The sequence below is a fragment of the Semicossyphus pulcher genome, unplaced genomic scaffold, assembly GCF_022749685.1.
Source record: "Semicossyphus pulcher isolate SPU_LCO1_2020_fin unplaced genomic scaffold, fSemPul1.0.p SCAF_10, whole genome shotgun sequence".
Lineage (NCBI taxonomy): Eukaryota > Metazoa > Chordata > Actinopteri > Labriformes > Labridae > Semicossyphus > Semicossyphus pulcher.
Window position 1 is genome coordinate 23,234,818 of NW_027211604.1, and position 19,243 is coordinate 23,254,060.

At 41.2% G+C, this 19,243-nt stretch overlaps 1 protein-coding gene across 3 annotated transcripts in view; it reads left to right on the forward strand.

The window, feature by feature from the left end:
* Positions 1–19,243, forward strand: part of gria4b (glutamate receptor, ionotropic, AMPA 4b) — a 153,216-nt gene that overhangs the window by 108,934 nt on the left and 25,039 nt on the right. For 2 of the 3 annotated variants that reach the window (XM_069677762.1, XM_069677754.1), the window contains exons 10-11: positions 8,559–8,765; positions 14,385–14,758. In XM_069677762.1, the coding sequence (XP_069533863.1) occupies positions 8,559–8,765; positions 14,385–14,758 (581 nt within the window). Of the gene's footprint in view, positions 1–1,010; positions 1,044–8,558; positions 8,766–14,384; positions 14,759–19,243 lie in introns of those variants that run through there. The other variant, XM_069677770.1, reaches the window with a different exon arrangement.

Below are 19,243 nucleotides of genomic sequence, written 5' to 3' on the forward strand. Positions count from 1 at the left end.
AAATGAAAGGGCCCTTGAAACAAATGATCTTAGAAATAATAGGTTAAGTTACATGACGTTAGTTATGCTAGCTAGTTAGCCCGCTAGCTACCTGTTGCTAGGCAACAGGAGCAGCGTTTGGTGACTCAAGGGTAAGGACGGGAACAGCAAACAGACCATCTCATTCCAGTTCGGCCTTAGCGGTATACGTAGGCTTAGATGGCGCATCCTCCGTAGACCGCCATCCTTCGAAGGCTGCAGCCCCTGGATTGCGACACAGCTACTATGTGTGCAGAATCTACAGTACTTTGTGTGACTTTATTGAGCTATGTTTAACATCTTAAGTCTATGGTTTTATTGCCAGCCTCAAGATTTTCTGCAGACACTTGAAATCAATTATCGACTAATATCCGGCCTACTTCAACGTCCACTTAAGAGGCCACAGATAACTCCTAAAACATCTCACACATGCAAGAATCTGTAGTGAACTAACCACAACTGACTGATAACAAGGATGTGCAGTGCCATGCTGCAAGGCTCAGATTCAGAGCTGTACCCACGCTTGAACACCCTTACTATATGTGATACAAGAGGTCAGGGATCAGACATACTTTGTTACAACACTGCAGCATAAACAGTCAAAGAGACATTTGAGAAAGGGGATTTCATTTTATTACTCCAATAGAAACTTCAATAAACCATCAGACAACTCCAGAATCAGCTGCCGTCACTTAGAGTGTCTTTTATTGCACCATAAAGATCTCAAAACGCAGTCAGACAGCTCCATTACCAGCTGCCCGTACTGAGGTTTTTGTTCCAAATGCACAAAATAAGAGCAACTGAATCAATTCACACATGATTGAATGAATGGCCTTTGCATGGCATGTGAATCTCTGGCTGTAGCAGTGACTCTGAAATGGCTGCGTAGAGTAAAGCAGCAAGATATGGCAGCTAAAAGGAGGATGAGGAGGAGGAGGGAAGGAGGGTGGGAATGGAGAGTCACAGCTCAGCACAATCCTCCCTCTTTTCAGCCCCTGATGAGGAACCCCATTTTAAGAAACTGAGCCCCAGTTGGACGCAAGCAGGATATGAAAGCCCCCTTAATGGGAGAGTGATGGACACAGCAGCCCGAGCCAAAATGAAGCCCTAAAGACTCGGGGCGAGCGGAGAGACTCTGCAACTATGTTAATGGACAGAAAACTGAACAAGAAACGGAGCCACTCAGAGCCGTAATGGAGCCCCTCGAGAGGAAAATGAAATGCAAATGGAGGCAGAAAGACACTGTCTCTCTTTAAGGACGCAGCTCATGGACGGACACCCGTTGAGGCTAAAATGGCTCCTCACAGCACAGTGTCTGTTAGCATAAACAAGCTCCCACTACACCTGTTTGTGTGTTAGATCCATACATCGTCATGCCCGCTGTGTTTGTGTGGCCAATCACAGCTTCAATCCCATCCCGATTTGAATTTATAATTATGTCGCAAAGATTTAAGGACCCTGAACTACAAAGTGAAGCCGCACCAGAATGTGATGATACATTATGTCTAACTGAATGCTCTAAATCTGTCACTTTCTCTGACTACCTGCTCCACCGTTACACACTCTGAGGGCTTCCTGGAAGCTTTAACACAGCTTAGAAAGACTAATGCGCTCATAATCATCCCAGTTCATATCCATCACGCTTTTATGCATGATGATATTACAGTTACATTATGACGGCTGCCTTTCACTCGCTTTTAATGTTCGTGAAAGTAATGTTTGTTTAGCAGAAACTTAATGAAGTGTCTCAGCATTGTATTTCATCACAGCTGCCTCAGTGTCTAAGGAACGTCTAAGCAGCTGTTGTAAAGGAGATGTTCAATATGTTGAGGAGTTAGCTTGCAAACTAGTTAGCAAGCTACTGTACGCACAGCAGAGATATATGCGTTTCAGTTATGTCATCTGACTGTAGATTTAAAGGCACAATGTAGCTCTTTTCCATTGTAGAAAGTAAACAAAACATACCCCTCTCTTAACTTAGAGAGATTTTATGCAGTTTTGTAGAAGAGCAAAAGAAGAAGCAGTGATGATATTGTTAGCAATTTTCTTTAACCTTTATGTGAACATGACATGAAAGGTTAAGCGCTGACAGAGAATCCAGGGCACAGCCAGGGCCAAGACAATCTATGTGGATGCCCAAACTGGCGTCTAGAGACTCAAACCACGTCGCAGTTTTATGCTGTGTCCTAATAGACTCTGTATATGAAGTGGACACAACCACAGTAGCGTCACTCATTGGTTTGTGGACTACCGTGTTGAAAATTCACTTTACAAAAAGAGCAGGTCTGGACCGTACTCTTTGTTATATTATTCACAGATGAATCCACCATGAGTAGCACTTAGTAACATTTGGGAACAACTTCCTTTAACAGGCAGAAACCTCGAGCAGAACTGAGACATCTGTCTCGACTGGATGGGCCAAAAAATGGGATAAACGCTAATTCATTAGCTAATGCTTGTGCTAACTTGGTTAACAACATGCATTTAGGTTTGGCTCAGCGGTTCAATCGGCAGCACACGTACAGAGGCCATAGTCCTCGATGCAGCTGCCCTGGGTTCATCTCCCACCCCGAGCCCTTTGCCGTGTGTCATCCCCCATTCCCTCTTCCCTTGTTTCCAACACTATCCACTGTCCTCTCTATATATAAAGGCATAAAAGGCCAGTTTTGATGCTTATTTTGGCTATTAAAAACTGGTTTAAAACAAATCTACCTATACCAAAAAATGAACAGCTGACTCATGTGTCTCTTTCAGTAAAACAAAATGCTGAAGGAGGCACTTTTTAGGTCTCTGTGGTATCGACTTCTCAATCGATTTAGACAGGACCCAACTGACCCTGCCTGGCACTGCTGAGACTTTAATATTTGGTTATTACTCTTCAAAGACACCGGATTGCATACAAACAAGAAAAAGAGCTAATCTGACAACAGCCATAGACCAGCACACGGTCACAGACACTTCCCAGCGCTTTTCAATACGATGCAGTCCCAGTATATAAAATTGTTGTTTGTCTTTAGCCCATTGTACATGCGCTGCCTTTAATTTCCAGTTATACTTGTGTTTATTTTGTTGCTGCAATTGGCAAACAGTGAGTCCTACAGTGTCAGGTGTACAGGTTACACAATTGTAAGGCTCAGCTATGACAAAATATCCATCCAGTGAAGCACCACAGTGATCTAAAACCCTTAACAAGGCCATGATGCCCCACAGCAGCAGCTGGTCGAGTGCACTCCATGTGAAAAAAGGACATTGGACATTTGCAACTATTATTTTTAATTTGTGCTTAAAATGTGCTGCCCCATTTTCAATGTCATGCAACCAAATTGAATCAAATAAAAATGTAATTAGTGCCTCAAGTGGCTGCTGATGACTGAGAGCAAGAAATGAGTCACTTACTGAGAAGCATTACTGTGTGTTGGCTTCATAAAATGTTTTTGTGGTCAAGTTCTTGTACAATATGGAGCATCATTATGCTGCTTATTACTGCCCATGTTCAAACAGAATGTGCAACAGATTGTTTATATTACATAATACACAAACTCACAACCAAACAGGCAGATTTTAGGCAGTGCAGTGTAACAATTCTGCAGTGTGTGTTTTTGTGTTCGTACGAATGTGTCTCTGACATTGAGTGGGCCCTGCAGTGTGTGTGTGTGTGTGTGTGTGTGCTTTTAATGGCATGTTAATTAGTCTCGTTGGGCAGTGATTGAAGCAGTGTGGCTGGGATTATTGACCAGCTTGTCAGCCATGCCGGGCTTTTCTGTGAAGACCTCTGAAGCTTTGCTCTCTTCTCATGCCAGAAACACTGACTGCATCCTTTATCTCCGCCGCTCCCTCCGCTCCTCTGGCTGCCAGCACTGTCATGCACCCTGCTATCATAAATCACATGGATTAAAGCTGTATTAGGGCTCTTATATATCATCCAAAACATCTGCGAAGATCAACTTGTAAATTAAGTTTTCATTATTAATATGGTGAGATTCATTAAAGATATTATGTGCAACAATTAAGATGAAGTAATCGCCTTGTGTTGCCAATGTGTGAAGGGTTGTTAATTTACTTAAAAAATGTTGCCTTCCCTGTCTCTCTCTGTTGCTAGTTAAGCCTGTGGACTTATGTCTCATGTATCTGCTAATGCTAACAAAGGAGAATCAACCAATACAAAACTGCATATAAAACACAATTTATATATATTAAATATACCATATTTGTATGGTTTTCTTAGCTAACGTAAACAGATTGCTAAGGCAGATGAAATGCTTATTAGCTAGTGCAGAAAATACTGTCTTGATATACTGTCCTTGCTAAGAGCTACTGATATTGAAAGCAAGACAGTTAGCTAACAGTCCTCCAATAAGCGCAAGGCGTAACTTTTCTTATTTATTAACGAATTTCACACTTGTATAACTGCAACAAAGCACAAATTGTTCTTAATTAGTAAATAACGAACACAAACAATAAGGCACAATGTAAGGCCACAAATATGTAAGTCCACATAACTGAAAATGCTGAGTCACAGTGCTAGCTTGCAGCTCTGCTAGCTACCAATTGACTACTTTCAAATGTTCTTTAAACAACAAAACTCGAGGAATCATATACCTCTAACATCAAAGAATTGAAAAACATGGTACTTATCGTGCAGCAGGAAATCAGAGGGAGGAGAAGAAATTCACTCCTCAAAAGCTAATGCTAATAAATAACCAGATTCATCCAGACGCTAGGTGGCTTATCTGGCTAGTACATTGGCTAGCTAAGTACTTAATATGCTAACATTACCAAAGCATGCAAGATTCATGAAGTCTAGCTAAGTTGCGGCAATCTTGCTAACCTCAGCTTGCTTGCTAACTTCTGTGATTGCTTGCAAAATACCATCTGAGTGGATATGGAAGTTAGCTAGCTTGCCAAATCACTTCACCTGCTTACATGTTCCATGATACTAGTAAAAGCCTGTGGATTTGTGTCGTATTGAGTCTGCTAATTGTAACAAGGAAGAAGCAACCACCAAAAAAGTGAATATATAACACAAACCACAAAAAAATACATCCAGTGAAGCCCATCAAAACAGGAAGCCTGCTAACTAACGTGATTGCTTACAAAATACCATTTGAGTGGACATACAAGTTGGCTAGCTTGACAAACAGCTTAACCAGCTTACATGTTTTGTGATTCTGCCTTGTGGTCTTAATTGTAAAAACATTAAATTGTGTAATGGGATTTTTACAAAGCAAAGGTGTAGCCTTTATAATGCAATGCTAGCATCCCGGTCCATCACGGTCTATTTAAGGCCATAATGTGTATAATTTTTAGCCTCATTCTTTTTTTGTAATACAAAAACAATCAGTGAAAATGTGTACCGTCTATGTTTTTAAGCTATTTCTCTTAGTTCCTACACATGAACAGGGAGGGCATCAGCATGCATTTTTATTGTGCAACTAAATCAATCTAACATTTATTCCAATTACAACAACCTCTCATACACAGAAAACAGACGACCAGGTGGTACTCTAGTAAGGGATGTTTGCTGGTTGGTTTCTGAGGCTTTAAGCTAAATACAATGAATATTAAACGTGCAGTCTGCTGTGTGACTGTTTAGAAAGGTCAGTATGGAAGTTTAAACCAGTCATGTGGCTCTGCTTTAAGGCATTACAGGATTGTATTACTTGCAATATCACATGAGAAGGAATGGGATGTGTATACCCTTTTATACAACAGTTATGAAAGCAGCAAATAGTAGCATTCAGTAATAAACAACAACAGATTATTTTTTGCTCAACAAACTCAACTAGTTCCACAATTTAACTGAAAATTGACTTTTGTTGTGCATTTATATGTATGTTTTAATTTATCGTACAACCAGTCTGCTGTGTGATTCAGAAGTACCAGCTTGATCATTGTAGACGTACACGATCTGCTGTGATGTTAATTGACAGTATTCAGAACACCTGGCTGAGGCGGAGTGATACACAGAGTGAAAGGTCCCAGTGACGTTATTCTCTATATCAGCACTCATGGAATGCCTCTCATCCAATCAGATTACCTAGTTGGAAGTAACTGTTGTATAATTAAAATGATCAGAGTTTTCAAAAACTTAATGGCACAATTTCTGCACGAGCAGCTGTAAACATACATTTTGAAGTGCGAATCTCTTATTTTGGAGTGAAAGTGTTTAAATTCTGCTACCATTATGTTGTACATTAACGTTTAGTTTTGCCGCAGGCTCAGCACGGCATTTGCATTCTCCCCTCACCATTGAGTCTTTGGTTACCTTGCTCTTGCCCGGGGCAATGTCATGCAAACACGTCTCAGGAATAAATTGCTCCTGTTCTCAATATGCAAAAGGCCGCCTTCCATGACAAACGTAATTTGTTTGGAAACATGAGCACGGAAACCAGACGAGGTTTACATGTAGATCACTTTTTTCTCTCACAGCGGATCTAATGATCTATAACCCGCCGCTGGTCACAGTGTAGACGGATGTAGCCACCGCTGATTACTTTAAGTGTTGGAGTCAGGTCACGCTTGTTTTAGGTATTAAGTCATTCAGTCTGACTGCTGCTCATTTCTCACTTGCCTTCAGCTTTATGTCTGCCTCCCTTTCTGCTTAGTCATACTTTCCTCCCTCTCCTCTCTTCAAGTCTCTCTATCATTCATCCACATCAACTCTTTGAAGATTTATTCAGCTTCCTGCCTAAACTCCAGTCTGAGCTGTGTGTAGGCAGCAGGAGGCTGTCATTATGATTATACATGCGTATCTTTTTGTTATAGACTAAAAAAGGAACTCACACAGGTCTAAAGTCATTACGTTTAAAGCTGCACTACGCATTTCTTTCCTTTTAATACGCTCAGGTTGTAGTGGAGAATAGATGAATATTTAAAGGTTTCTTGGTGGCAAGAATCATTCGATCCAGGGTCCCAGAAGTTAAATACTTTTTTTTTCATTTCCTGCAGATAATCTGAGACAAAAGACTATTTAGAGCACTTTGGCAGCTTAGATAGAAAGTATAAAACATGACAAGTGTGTTTAAAATGATCTTGGTAAGCGTAAACACTTATAGAGATAAACAACCTCTCACTCCAAAGGTGCATATTTACATATTAGTAAGAGACTAATAGCTTATGGGCGATTGAAACAATGAGCACATTTTATTATCATTTAGCATTTTGGAAAACATATGCGATGTTTAATTTTGAAGACAATTTGCAACAATAGCATTGTCTCTTTTTGTTTCTTAGCTTCAACTCATGCCTTTTTGATCGTCTACTAGTCACTGATCATTGAAACGGTGAATCGACTAATCACATAATGAATCGCACAATTGGCTTTTATTCCGCTATCAGCTTTAAAATTTAGTTGGAGTTTCTTTAAGCATGTGCGAACTAACAAAGGCAATAAATATGAGTTCTTCATTCAATAATTTGTCTTTTAATACATTTCGCTGCTGTTTTGGCTCCTACTGATACAAAAGATGAATAGATGAAAAATCAAGTTTTTGTCCGTTTAAAACCAACGACAGACAAAGTACTGATATAAAAAATAAATCAAATAAAGTACACAAGTCCGACGTGACTTCTCTTCAAATGCTCGCACATTACCGCTGGCTCCCGTGAAAAAAAAGGTCCGCTTTACAGATCATGCAGGTGATTTTCTTTTTCTTCTTTTCTTCGCAGCGTTGAAGGTGAAATTCTCCCAGACTTTAGAAGTTTTAGGACGCGATGGTGTTGCATCGCCCGCTGCCATTTTGCTATGTGTTGTTTAGCTGTTGCTTGGTTGCTGTTTTTGCATGCACAACTCTCAGCAGAGGTAGTAATGATGCAAGATGGCTCACCCCTCAGCAACACAGACAATTAAATTCTTTGGCAACTAATTTTGTCATCGTTTTTTTGTTGACAATGTCAACTAATCGTTGCACCCCTACAGTCCACATGATCATTATATTTTATAACAGTAATTTAGGGTAAACACCTGCATAATATCAGTCCAGTATTTTCCAATCTGATTTATTTTTAATATGTTTAATTATTGTCTTACTTGCATGGTGCAGCTTTAAAATGTCACTTTTTTTTATTATGTTAGGACAAAACAAATATTTTCCTTGTTCACTTTCAAAGAAAATATATTTAGAAACTGACTGAACTTAAACTGAGGATTCCCTGTCTAAAATATTTCTCACCAAAATGCCCTTAAAACAGACAAAACCTACATTGTTTACTTCCTTGCTTGCTAGCATAAAATCTTTGTCTGCATTTCTGTTTTCAAGTATGTTGATCAATAAAATACCATTGAACCATCAGCTAAAATGTATAATGCATCACCTGCATGCTCGTGCTTTACATAAAAAGGGGCCCGCTCTTGTAAACATTGCTCCACAGCACCCCTAGTGGTGGAAAACTCCACAGAGGGCCTTTAACCTCAGTCCTGGTTGGTATAACTGAGCTGCAGTTCCTGTTTGTCATTCTGTTGTCTGTTGCTGTGCGAGCCCTCATGTCCGTGTGTCTGTCTGTCTGACGGTTTGGTTCACTCGTTATGGTCCCCTTTGTAGGAGGGTCCCTATGTGATGCTAAAGAAGAACTGGGAGATGTACGAGGGCAACGACCAGTACGAGGGATACTGCGTGGACCTGGCCTCCGAGATCGCCAAACACATCGGCATCAAGTACAAAATCTCCATCGTTCCCGACGGGAAGTATGGCGCCAGGGACCCAGAGACAAAGATCTGGAACGGGATGGTCGGGGAGCTGGTGTACGGGGTAAGAACTTTATTTGTAACACTACGTATGACAGGAAGTGGTTCTACTTCCTGCCTCAAGCTTAAAACAGAAATAAGTTTTTCATACAAGCTGCCTCATGTCATTCAAACTTTGATTTTAAGCTCTCAGGTTAATTCATGATGGTAATTAGAGACAATAATGTGTCTTCCTCTAATGTGGTGATGCTAACAATAAATTTAAGCGTCTGACAGAAAAATTGTTCTTCAGCTTCCTAAGAGCTGAAAATAGTCAGAAATCAATCGTCAGAGTCAAGTGTCATTCAAACTGTAAGCAGAGAGTCCAGAGGTACAATAGGTACAACATTTTTTATCCTGATGACTTTACAATTATACAATAAAGTCATAAAAATATGAGCTATATATCTGTTCTGCTTAAAATGCCATTATGGAATTCCTCATTGGAAAAAAACATCAACTCCCAATTAAAGCTCATTATCCAAAGTCATAGTAAAAAAACATGGAGAAACACATGACCTACATTTCAGTTATTATCTCAAAGATACCTATGACGATAAAAGGTAATCTAGCACACTTCCCAGATATCCAGACAGTGCTGCATGTGTGACGTCCACGGTTGGCCCCGGTTGTAACTCTTGTTTTCCTCGCTGACGGTCGCTTTCCTTTATAAACTGTTTGCTTCATCTGAGCATCGAATTTGTTTCTTTTTCTTTGGATTTTCACTTCTTGTTGAAGTTGTATCTGTAGTCATCGATCTTTTCTTTGTTTGTTCAGCCATAGTAGATTACTGTTTACTCACAACACTTGCAGAGACCGGAAAAGCAGCCGCTTAGCTCCGCCTACCCTCTCTGGCAGACCAACCACTGCTGGGTGATGGAAAACGCGTCACTGACTGGGCGCCACTTGTGATTTTTTCCCCCAAAGTCGCCACAGACACCCAGTCTGTAATACAGCCGATGCAAAGGCTTTCATCAGTGGGCCATAGGCTCAGTCACCATTGTGTGACCTCATTCGGCGATAGATAGTGACCTAACATTTATTTAAATGAAGATCTTCGAGATTATTACTTTAAAGTGGAAAAAAGCCCACATGGCTTAATGAACATTTTTGTAATTTATGACACTATTTCCATCAGTATTGTGGAATAACAGAGTTGTGCCACCATACCCACCAGTCTGGTGCTAGTAGTTTTTGTTCTGAAGAAATACATAATTTTCATTGACATCATCTTGAATTTATCGATCACTAAGTAGAAATGGGGGAGGTGTTTGAACAACAAACCACAATGAATAAAAATGAATGATCTAACCAAAACAGGTAATATAAAGGATGGTACTCTCTTCTGTTGAGGTAAAAAAAACATTGTCCACTTATAATTATGAACGGTAAGTTTAAAAGAATCTGTAATCGCTCTCTATGACTTGTTATGTGCAGAATACTGTTTACACAAGTTTAAACGGGACAACAAATCCTAATACAAACAGTATTTCTTGATCTGCAGAGCTGGACTGAGACTGGACTGACTCTCTGCATGTTGAAGCACAGCTCCTGTGTGTTGTGTAGATAATTAAACCCAAGTGAAATCAAACTGTAAACACACTATCTGAGTCTGGTATTAAGCTCACAGGAAGAGGGGAATTAGGGGGGTATTAGCGCTGAGCTTTTGGAGCGGGTTACAGAGGAAACGCGTAGGTGTGGAGATCGTTAGAGAATCTCTGAGGTGAGGATTTGATTTGGAGGTGAGGTGTCTTTCTGCTGCTGACATTGGTGTGGGATCAAAGTGGATGCTAGTTTGTGGTATGTGATGAAGTTAGGGATTCGTGGCCTGAAAAGGAACAGTGGGGAAGGAGAGGTTTGTGTTCTGAAGATAAGTTTGGTTTTCTTTAATCGATTCTTGTACTTGAACTTTCATGAGGACAAAACCGGATAGAAAACCATCCAAAGTGATGATATAAGCTGAGTAAATTTAAGTTTTTCTAAGCTTAAGTTGAAGATGTGACTAACAATGCAAAACATTTCTTTTAGTTAATGTCTGTATTTTTCACTCTGTCACTGACGGAGACCAAAGAACAACAGGTATTTATTCAGCGTCTTAGTTTGCTTTTCCCAGAGTACATTTTACGCTCTGCAGGAAATGGTTTCGTTTAGGAGCAGACCAATTTGTTTGAGATAAATCTGAGACAAAAAAAAGAGAAAACTACAGTTTTTCCACTCCTCTTTTCATGGTGAGTGAAGTGGCATTTTCATAAAGTGGCATTTTCACGCCGCGGTGACTCACTGTGAAGTCGACTGCAGTGAGCGCGAGGAGGAGCGGCACAATTCTGGATGTGTCAGGACTGATCAGGCAGTACACCGCACTGTTCCTGTAAAGACTAACCAGGTTGGTCAAAAGCACAGGAGTAAAAAAGTGCAGCTGTGTTCTCGGCTTTTTTTTTTATTTCTTTAACAAGAACTGCGAGCAGAAACAGGCTCGCTCTGTCCAAAAGATTCGCTTTGAACGGGGGAAATGGTGTGCAAAACTCCTGAAATATAAATCACCTAACAGGAAGACTTGTCTTTTGTCCAAGTACATCTGCACAAAGACTTTACTTCTTCATGATAACCAGGAGTGTTTTAAATGTATTATACATTTCACTTAAAATATTGGGACAAGATATTTAATTGCATAAATATAACCTCATCAATCATGAGTTTCCAGGAACAGATTTGAGCGTCAAGAAATGAAAATGAAACAACAAAGGTCTGAAGTGAAAAATGCGTATGTTAATACATCCATATATCCAGACAGCTTTACACGTCAAGATGAATATACTGTTGACGACGTGTTCATACTTGATTATGTTTCAGTCCTCAGACCTTCATTAGGAAAATTCATAAGGACAAACAGCAGCTGTGATATAAACACAGCCTGGGAAAACAAACAGGTGCCAGGTGCTGATGCTATCCTCTAATTGGTGTTTTTTATAAACCAGGTTAATATTAAATGTGTTTCCCAGATGTTGAGTTTTTTAATGGTAAGCAATGAGAATATTATCAACTATATCCTGACAGAAAAAATCACCCTGACTCTTGTTACAGTCTATGGTACTGATAATGTTTGACCTGATTTACATCAAAAGAATGAAATGTAAATATAATCAGTAAGGATTTCTTTCAATCCCAGTCATAATGTCCCAACCAAGTGTTTATAAGATTTATTTATTTATTGCTACACGCAAGATGAAGAAAAGTATTCCACATTATAACATCTCATTTAAAGAACCAGTGTGAAGGGTTTATGTGGATGTAGCAGCAAAAATTTTATATAATCTATTAAGGATTTTTTCCATTAATGTAAAATGACCTCAAAATAAGAATTGACAGCGTTTTTACCTTTAGCACCTGCATTAGCTTTGGCTATGCCCACCACACATACACACACTGTTACACTATGCAGGGCTCTCCAACCCTGCTCCTGGAGACCGTCCTGCATGTTTTAGGTTTCTCCGCACTCTAACACACCTGATTTGAATTATCTGCTCGTTATCAACCAACTGCAGCGTCTCAGGGGATTGATAACGAGCAAAACATTCGAATCAGGTGTGTTAGAGTGCGGAGAAACCTAAAACATGCAGCTCTCCAGGAGCGGGGTTGGAGACCCCTGCACTATACAGTCCCTCCAGAATTTCGCAGCATGATTTCAGGGCAGCTTTCTTAAAAAGTTGCACTGCCTTTTTTTCCCCTATTTAATACGTAACATATCCACTGTTAGCAACTGGGACAAACACTCAAATAAAGCCATATATTGGCTGAGCGAGCTGTTTGTCTTCAGACATCACTCCAGTCGATTTCAGTGTCAGGACTCCAAATAAGATCTCTACAAATTGAATAGAATCAATAGCCTTCATCATTTCGCACCGCATGTGCATAATCAATCCTATCCACATGTGCAAAGGAGAATCTACATATTATTTAATTCATTTATGCTGTTGCACTCATTATTTCGGCTGCTGCGGCATTATTAAACAATGATAAGGGACAGGAAGATTATTATCTCACTGTTCAATGACTATCTGAGATCAGCGCGGACACAAACATCAGTAACAAGTAAGTTATACAGTAAAACATGCCCTTAGACGTTTTACAACATCACAGACCTCAGGGGATCCACATTTTAAATAGCAAAGAAGTACGTTTGGTGACGTAAATGACTTCACGAGCGAGGGGGAATAGGCAGCTAATCGCAAGGTTGAGAAAAAGTTGCGGAAAATTGGTTGAATTTGCGGGAACGCAACTTTGCAACTTCCTGGAAGCTGACTATAACCACATAATTACAGCCAACGAACAGCTCATCCTTTAAATAACTACAGTACACACGAAAGAGAAACACAATTGGTATAGTTTTCACAGAAATCATGTCAAACACAATTATAAATTCTCCAGTTTATATTGAACAAGTTTATTTTTATTTACACAGGAAGTAGTTCCTCTTCTATGTTGCTCTGGTTCTAGAGAGGGCCTTTTGATTCACATGAACTTTGTGGCCACCGTAGACTCTCCCACAGGCTTTGAGGGGAGGGTTGAGTTTTTCTTGGGTTCTTACACACCGCTCCTAAAAGGGTAAAGTAGGGATGGTTGAGATTAGAAATAAAACTTCATATAAAACGTCCCCGCTCAGAGAGAACAGACGATGGCAGTGAAAGGTCCTCACAAGTACAGTGACACCAGTTAAGCGTGTGTTTGTGTGTATGCAGCCAGTATCTCATGTGCGATGGGGGGCATAGGCGAAGCGTCAATGGGACAACTGAGGACATGGAGGCTGTCAGCACTTTCCCGTCTTTGCTCAGAGAACGTTCATTTCTCCCTGAAAAGCGGCGCTAACACAAAAGCCCTGCCTCCTTTTAACCTGCCATGTATTTCAGCACGCACCCAACGCCCCCAGGCTGTCATCTTAGTGCATTTTGCTGAGGATGAAAGAACTTAAATCTCTTTCATTTTCTCTCCCTCGTCCCTGTTTTTTCTCAGCTCCTGCCTCCTTAAGCGTCAGATGGTCGTAGTTAAACTTGAAATTCTTGCTGATATTAAGCCCTCTGCTTCCGAGCCAGACAGACAAGGTCACAAGTGTTGCTAAGTCACTAACTGTAATCTGGTTTGTGGATTTTCAAGCGAGCCAGTGTGCACTTTTCCACAGCTGCAGACCTCTGAGGTGGCTGCTGTATCCCATTTTCTCCTTCCTGTGCTGTAAGCATATTTCTCCGACACATTATTTTATCCTTCTCGCTGATTCTCCTGCAGTTTCCGCTAAGCTCCTCAGCTTTAAAGGGGTTCAGACTTTCTATTTCAATTTCTTCTCTTTCTTCTTCTGTCTTTACTTGATCACTCGGAGATGAATTCATCTGCCGTATAAACTTGAGATTTGCTCAGTCGAGGGAGAAAAGAGAAAAGAGAAGAAGGGGTAATTGTTGTTGTTTTGTTTGCTGATGGCTGGCTGGCTCTTGGCCTCCAGCGTGTCGTATCTGTGACTAAGTGATGTTTGATTGTTGCACCGCCCGGCTCAGAGAGATCATCCATCATTTGCATTTGTTTATCTGTCATCATTTGGATTCAGAGTTGCTCTCAGGGATGCTCATTCATATCTAATCAAATTCCTTTCCATCCCCAGAAAGCGGAAATCGCTGTGGCCCCTTTGACTATCACGTTGGTCCGGGAGGAAGTGATCGACTTCTCGAAGCCCTTCATGTCGCTGGGCATTTCCATCATGATCAAGAAGCCCCAGAAATCCAAACCGGGGGTGTTCTCCTTCCTGGACCCGTTGGCCTACGAGATCTGGATGTGCATCGTGTTCGCCTATATCGGCGTGAGCGTGGTGCTCTTCCTGGTCAGCCGCTTCAGCCCGTACGAATGGCACACCGAGGAGCCCGAAGAGGGCACCGACGGTCCGCCAAGCGACCAGCCCCCCAATGAATTTGGTATCTTCAACTCCCTCTGGTTCTCCCTGGGCGCCTTCATGCAGCAGGGCTGTGACATCTCCCCCAGGTAAGACAATCAAAGGAGTTCATCTAAAAAAATCACTCTTATTTAAAGATATGTTTTCGTGTAAAGTTTCATTGATGAACTGTTAGCTTTACTCCTCAGGCTGGGGGCACATTACACGACTCTAAAGCCATTTGAAATCACGACGTGTCATCACCTCTAATTGGATTGTGTCTGTTTGTCTGGACAAGTGCTTAAATCTCTCGCCTGTCAATCAATTTCCACTATAACTTCAGACATGTTTGATTGACACAAATTAGAGCTGGACACGTCTTGACACCTCCTGTGACGAGCAGTGGCCTCTGACACTCTTAATGTCAGTGCTTTCATTGGCACTAAGTCACTCGTCTTTAAATGAGCTGATCTCTGTTACAGGAGATGGAAAAAAATCTGACATGTATACCAGCTATTTGTTGTGTGTGATATTTAATATTTTCCTACAACACCTATGTAGTGTGTCCCTAACTTGACTAAGTTTACACCTCAACAAAACCTCAGTGTTTATAAACGTTCAAACTGAGTGAAGTGCTGACTTATGATTTTGAATAATGTATCTCTGTGTTGAAGAAAATATACAACCCAAAGACTGTAAGGCTTTGTTTTTGAACCAGGGGTTAAAGGTTGATTGGTTTCTTTCTGAGACTGAGATGAAAGAAGTGACATCTATCACATGGCTCTGTGTTATTATAGATGTGTAGTCCATCCAATAGTTGTGAGGAGTTAATCTGTCCGGACCAAAGTGGTGAATCTACCAACCGACACTTCCTTAAGATCCAAACAAGATCCGTATATGTTAATAAACTGGAGATGTAAACTTTAGCTGTTTAGCTGTTTCCTCCGATTTCCAGTTTGGGAGCTAAGCTAAGCTAAGCTAGACACATTCACATTTATTTGTATAGGGCCAGTATGGTGCATATAAATAAGATTGATGTCAATCTTTTCATCTTACTCCTTTAAGACACTTGATGAAGGTAGAGGTCATCAAAAACAACATTTGGGAAATATGAGGTTTTTATCTGCCCCTGATGAAACTATCGGTATTTCTTTCTGTATTATTTAGTGTAAGTAAGTTTTTGCACATAACTAGCTGCATTTGGGTGCTAATGTGCATGGAGACTGTAGCACAAAGGCATAATATAAGCTGTGTAACAATTCAGGGGCTGCATCCTTCAACAGCTGTCCCATTTTGACAAATGCGTCCTCCTTTTCCCCGAGCCACGAAGGATCCATCAGGTGCATCCTTCGTGGTCCGGCATATCCTGAGATCCATTGTGCGCCGATTCAAACGAGGTGGCGAATACACCTTTAACTGTAAAAGTGATACACATGTTAAATAACGGAAGGGGCCTTGGAACTTCAAATAATCTTTAAACTAATAGGTCAAGTTAGGCTGTGTGTCCATTAACATCGCTGGCAGCGCCCACGTCCTCAGTTTCCCCTTCAAGGAGAGGTAAAAAATGACTGGGTTGTTAGTGACCGCCAGGATTAGTTTCTCCTCTGCCAGGAGCAGCGCTTTGCAATGCCAGGGTAAGGACGGGAACAGCTGGTGACGCAAACAGGAAGTCCTCCATAGACGAGACCGTCTCATTTGAGTTTGGCCACAGCGTCTACACAGGCTACTAATGATGCATCCTCTGTAGAACGCATCCTTCAAAGGATGCAGCCCCTGAATTGACAAACAGCTTCAGAGGCTATTTAGAGGTGTTAAGTATCCATGTATGAATGTTGTGTGTTGTTAGCTTCTGTCCCACATGTTGCACTACAGCCTCTGCTGCTCTTACTGTGTGTTACCTGTACATTCAACACGTTTGTGTGTGTGTTTGTGTTGTATTTATGTGAGAGAAAGAGAGAGAGACGGTGTGTTTCTCTGCTAGTATTGATTCTTTACCTCTCTCTCTCTTTCTCTCTCCAGCCTCGCTGCTCTTCTCTGTCTGACTTGCATACACTATGTTGTCTGCTTGTTGGAGAATTAGGTTTTCTCCCTGTCTCTCACCTTCAGCAGTTGTGGCTTCGCCCTTGTGCGCCTCATGTCTGTGTGTATTTGAGCTCCAGTTACATTAGCGACCACGATTGTGTCTGAAACCTCTGTGATTCACTGAGAACACACTGTGCAAGTGTTTGTCTTTCACCGTGTCTGTGACTTCTCTCCCCTTTGGCCAAATTTACGAGACTCAAACCTCTTTAGCATATGGTTTCCAGTTAGCTTGGCGTACTTTGGTGGAAGGGTGGAGAAAATGGGGCTTGTTCGTATGTTCCTCTGCAGCTGTAAAGGGCCGGTCGTCTTTGTGTTTTTCAGTCAAAGATCAGGCTTCCTGTCCGTCCTCTCACACTGGCATTCTTTCTGCTGACATCTATAACATAAAGTCAAGTAAAGCCTGTAATTCTTAATAGTTTCTCACATCCTTTAAAGCCTTTCTTAGCTGCTTTGTCGAGCTTAAAGTTACAGCTTGTTTGGGTTATTTTAAGAAACTGCTAGAATGGTTCCTATAGTTATTTTAAGTCTTTCATATCATACTTCCTTTATCTGCTTTAAGCCCTTATAGATCTTGAAGTGTAATAGAGTTGGTTAAGATTTTATGAGATGAAAGGAGGACCAAACCCGCCTGTATCTTTCAGCCTCCCCCCCAGCAGACGAGAGCAGAGACACAAGATGGAGGATCCAGAGGTACAATTATAGCCCGGCTTCACGTAAGCAACCTATAGAGGAGACTATAGAGGGCCTGTTACTGTTATAAGGACACTCATTTAAGGAGAACACTTGCTTTGTTCACACTCACCACCATAATAACCACCCCTTCCCGCCACATCTCCGCCTGTGTACTCCAGATAAGGACTTAAGAGCCGCGCAACAATGTCGGCGTCCCAATGAAAAGTCTACATTTCAGCCCTCTCTGTCTCTGGCTGTGCTTTCCACCTGTCACTGCTAATCCCGCGGGCCTCTCCCGATCCATCAGCACACGGCCCCGGAGCTCAGAGCAGCTTCCACTCCAGTTTAGCCTGACAGGGCAACATGCAAATCCCTGCACACAGGGGAGATTAGACGGTGCGGAGGGAGTGACAAGGGCAGAGGTGAATGGGGCCGAATTGGGGGCGAGGGCAGCGCTGATCGATGGTGTGTCGCAGCCAAGAGCCGGCTGGACGGTGGCGCTCAGTCTAAGTGCAAAACACTCTCAAGAACTTTTATGAAGCAATACAACCTCATCACAAGCAGGTGTATTGTGAGGTAGTATTGCTAAATAAGGTCTAAATCTGTGTCTGCCCCATTTGTTGGCAAGTCTCATTAACAAAACTAGCACCTTTCTTTGTAAATCACTTGCATGTATTATGAAATCTGCTCGTCAAATAACTTGAGGCCTCCTTTCTTGTCTTGCCAACATTTTCTGAAGAAATATTCATCAGTACTCCAACTCTACACAAGTTATCGAGGTGAATCTCTGAACAGGAGGGATTTGTGCCTTTTAATTTAAAGATAATTGTGTTGAAGAACCAGATTAGCCAGGGGCTTATAATTTCAGGAAAATCTTATTTTTCAATGAACAAAAACAAGCCTCTGATGTGATAAATGGTGCCTATCTTCCATTGTGATGATTTTCCATAAAGTTTCTTGGCTCAAGGAAAGTTTAAAGACCCCCTCCAGTGATAATCAAGTGTTTAACCTTGTAAACATCTCCATGTGGTGTTCTTCATGTGCTACAAGACATATCAGGGACAACATCAGCAGTCATCTCCATGGCTGGGCCTGTCTGCTTTTAAACTGCAGTGTACCAAGGACAGGCTGAACAACACGTTTTCAGATTGGCAGGTTTGAGACGTCACAAACCTAAGGAGCCAATCCTGTTAATGGACGGGGTGACGCTATGCAAATCATTATGTGTAACCTATGGCAACCACTTCGGCGATGCGTGAGCCAGCTGTAATTGTCATCGTAATTTTTGCAAACTCACTACTGACAACTAACGTTAACGTTACTTCTACTAATTACTACATTTCAAGCTAGCTAAGTTTCAACAAGTTGCCACTAAACGATGGCAGAGACGTGTTTTATTTCTGCTACGGGGGGCTGGTTGGAAATTTGGAAAGTGGGCGGGGCCTATGTAGATTCAGGAATTTTTAATGAGGGAGAAGGAGGAGATGCCTTGGGAGGATTTTTAAACATTTTGCAGAAAAAACATATCAGACACAATTTATTATTTCAAGCAGAGCATTTTATGTCTTAAAACATGACTGGAGCTGCTCTTTAACAAATATAAAACCTCCATGGATCAAAAATTCAAAGTACAAAAACGTATTGTTTGCCTTGTTTACAGATTGAGATGTCCCGTCAACAGTTTTACAGACATCTCTTTTATAATGATAGCCAATAGAGACAATGCCTCTGGGCTTGCATGGGGATTTTTCACTGCAGTACCAGGCAAGGCATTTAATTTACTATTATAAGACCATTAGTTCTGGCCAAGTAATCTGATTGGATAATAGGCATTCCATAGG